This window comes from Galeopterus variegatus, unplaced genomic scaffold, assembly GCF_000696425.1.
Source record: "Galeopterus variegatus unplaced genomic scaffold, G_variegatus-3.0.2 Scaffold5158, whole genome shotgun sequence".
Classification (NCBI taxonomy): Eukaryota; Metazoa; Chordata; class Mammalia; order Dermoptera; family Cynocephalidae; genus Galeopterus; species Galeopterus variegatus.
Genome location: NW_007731269.1, coordinates 54,512 through 56,345, shown reverse-complemented (window position 1 = coordinate 56,345; position 1,834 = coordinate 54,512). Strand labels below are relative to the sequence as shown.

The 1,834-nt window shown below is 54.6% G+C and overlaps 1 protein-coding gene across 1 annotated transcript in view; it reads right to left on the bottom strand.

Annotated features, from left to right (window-relative positions):
• The window catches only part of SERINC5 (serine incorporator 5), a 91,791-nt gene extending 90,009 nt beyond the window's left edge, over positions 1 to 1,782 (bottom strand). The window contains exon 1 of the mRNA XM_008589020.1: positions 1,418 to 1,782. Coding sequence (XP_008587242.1) covers positions 1,418 to 1,782 — 365 coding nt within the window. The remainder of the gene's footprint in view (positions 1 to 1,417) is intronic.
• Between the last annotated feature and the right edge of the window lie 52 nt (positions 1,783 to 1,834).

The following is a 1,834-nucleotide window of genomic DNA, read 5'->3' as shown; positions in this document are numbered from 1 at the left end:
GGGCCGGCCCGTGGCTCACTCGGTAGAGTGCGGTGCTGATAACACCAAGGCCCCGGGTTCGGATCCCACATAGGGATGGCCGGTTCGCTCACTGGCTGAGCGTGGTGCTGACAACACCAAGTCAAGGGTTAAGATCCCCTTACCGGTCATCTTTTTTAAAAAAAAAAAAAAAAAAAAAAGATTTGCAGAGGGCTGGCTAATTAGTTCAGTTGATTAGAGAACAGCCTTATAACGTCAAGGTTGCGGGTTTGGATCCCCAGTACCAGCTAGCCACCAAAAAAAAAAAATTTGCAGAGCTTTCCGGAAAATAGCTTTTTTCCCGGTCCATGTGTTGACTCAGGGAAAAAGTCTTTTCACCTTACTATGGTGTTGCTATGTTTGTCCCCCCAAAAAGCTCATGTGGAAGCTTGATTCTTAATATGGCAGTGTTGAGAGATGGAGCCTTTCGGAGGTGATTGGATCATGAGGGCTATGCCCTCATGAATGGATTAATCCATTCATGGAGTAATGGGTTAATGGATGAGTGGGTTATCAGAAGGGGACACTGGTGGCTTTATAAGGAGAGCAAAGGAGCACCCCTAGGCCATGAGATACACTACCCGCCTGTGGACTCCAGAGAATAGCCACCAAGAAGGCCTTTATGGTGGTGCTCACCAGATGCGTGCCCTGGACCTTGGTCTTTCCAGCCTCCAAAATGGTAAGAAATAAATTGTTTCTTCAAAAATTACCCAGTTTCAGGTATTCTGTTACAAGCAAAAGAAAATGAACTAATACACACCTCAAGGCAAAAGCCTCAATTTCCTCATCTCTAAAAAAGCCAGCTTGAATGCTTGCCAAGGACAGTATTAGGTCTCAGAAACCATAACTCCACATGGCCACTCCAAAAGACAAATTATCTGCCAGTATAATCGGCCAGTTACAGAAACCTGCAGCTTAACCCCTGCATCACTTACAGATGGCCTCGACTGTCCAAAGGCTGAATGTAAGCGATAAAGGGCTAAAACCTAATTCTGCACTGATGCACTAGTGATAGGAAACGCCTATCCCAAATGGGCACGTATGTCTTAAGATGCCACGGGTTTAACAGGCGAGAGCTACAAAACAGGTTCCTGCAAGTTTAGTTGCAACGAAGGAGGGGAAGGCTCGCACCCTACCCTGGTTTTGTCGAGCCAGACAGAGCTGAGTCTCCTCTCTGCCCAGACGTACGCCCGGTAGTTTGGAAATCAGGCTTCGATACGTTCTCAAAGGTACAGCGCCCACACTCTACACTTCGAGATGCCAAGCGCAACCCGCCTGGGCTGTCTGGCCCGAGTTCTGCTCAGGGTACGGGTAAGGAGACGTTACCCAAACCCATGCCTTTTCCTGGGTTCAACCGACAGGCAGAGCCGGGTGCTTTACGGAGCTCCGTGCCACTCACCAGTGCCCTGGGCGGGGGACGACACGCCCTTGGATCAGCCAGGATTCTCCGCCCGTGTCCTGCACGCCCCGCCCCACGAGGAATCCCAGAGACCGGACGGGAAGACCGCGGGGTCGCCTCCCGGGCTTCCCCCGTCCGTTCCCGCTCGCCCTGTGCACAGGATTTCCCGGACGGCTGATCACCGCGCTCGGGTCCGAGGCGCTCACCAGACGGCGCGGGGTCAGCCCGGGCAGCGACCCACCACCGGCCCACCTCCGACTGCGGAACTGGGCTGGCGCCCGGGCTGCTGCCCCGGTGGTCCGTTCCGACAACCCCGCGCGGCCCCCGGCCTCGCTCACCTGGCCCGCGCAGCACTGAGCAGACATCGCGGCGGCTGACGACGACGGGCGCTCCCCGCGCCGCTGCGGCCCTCCTGGC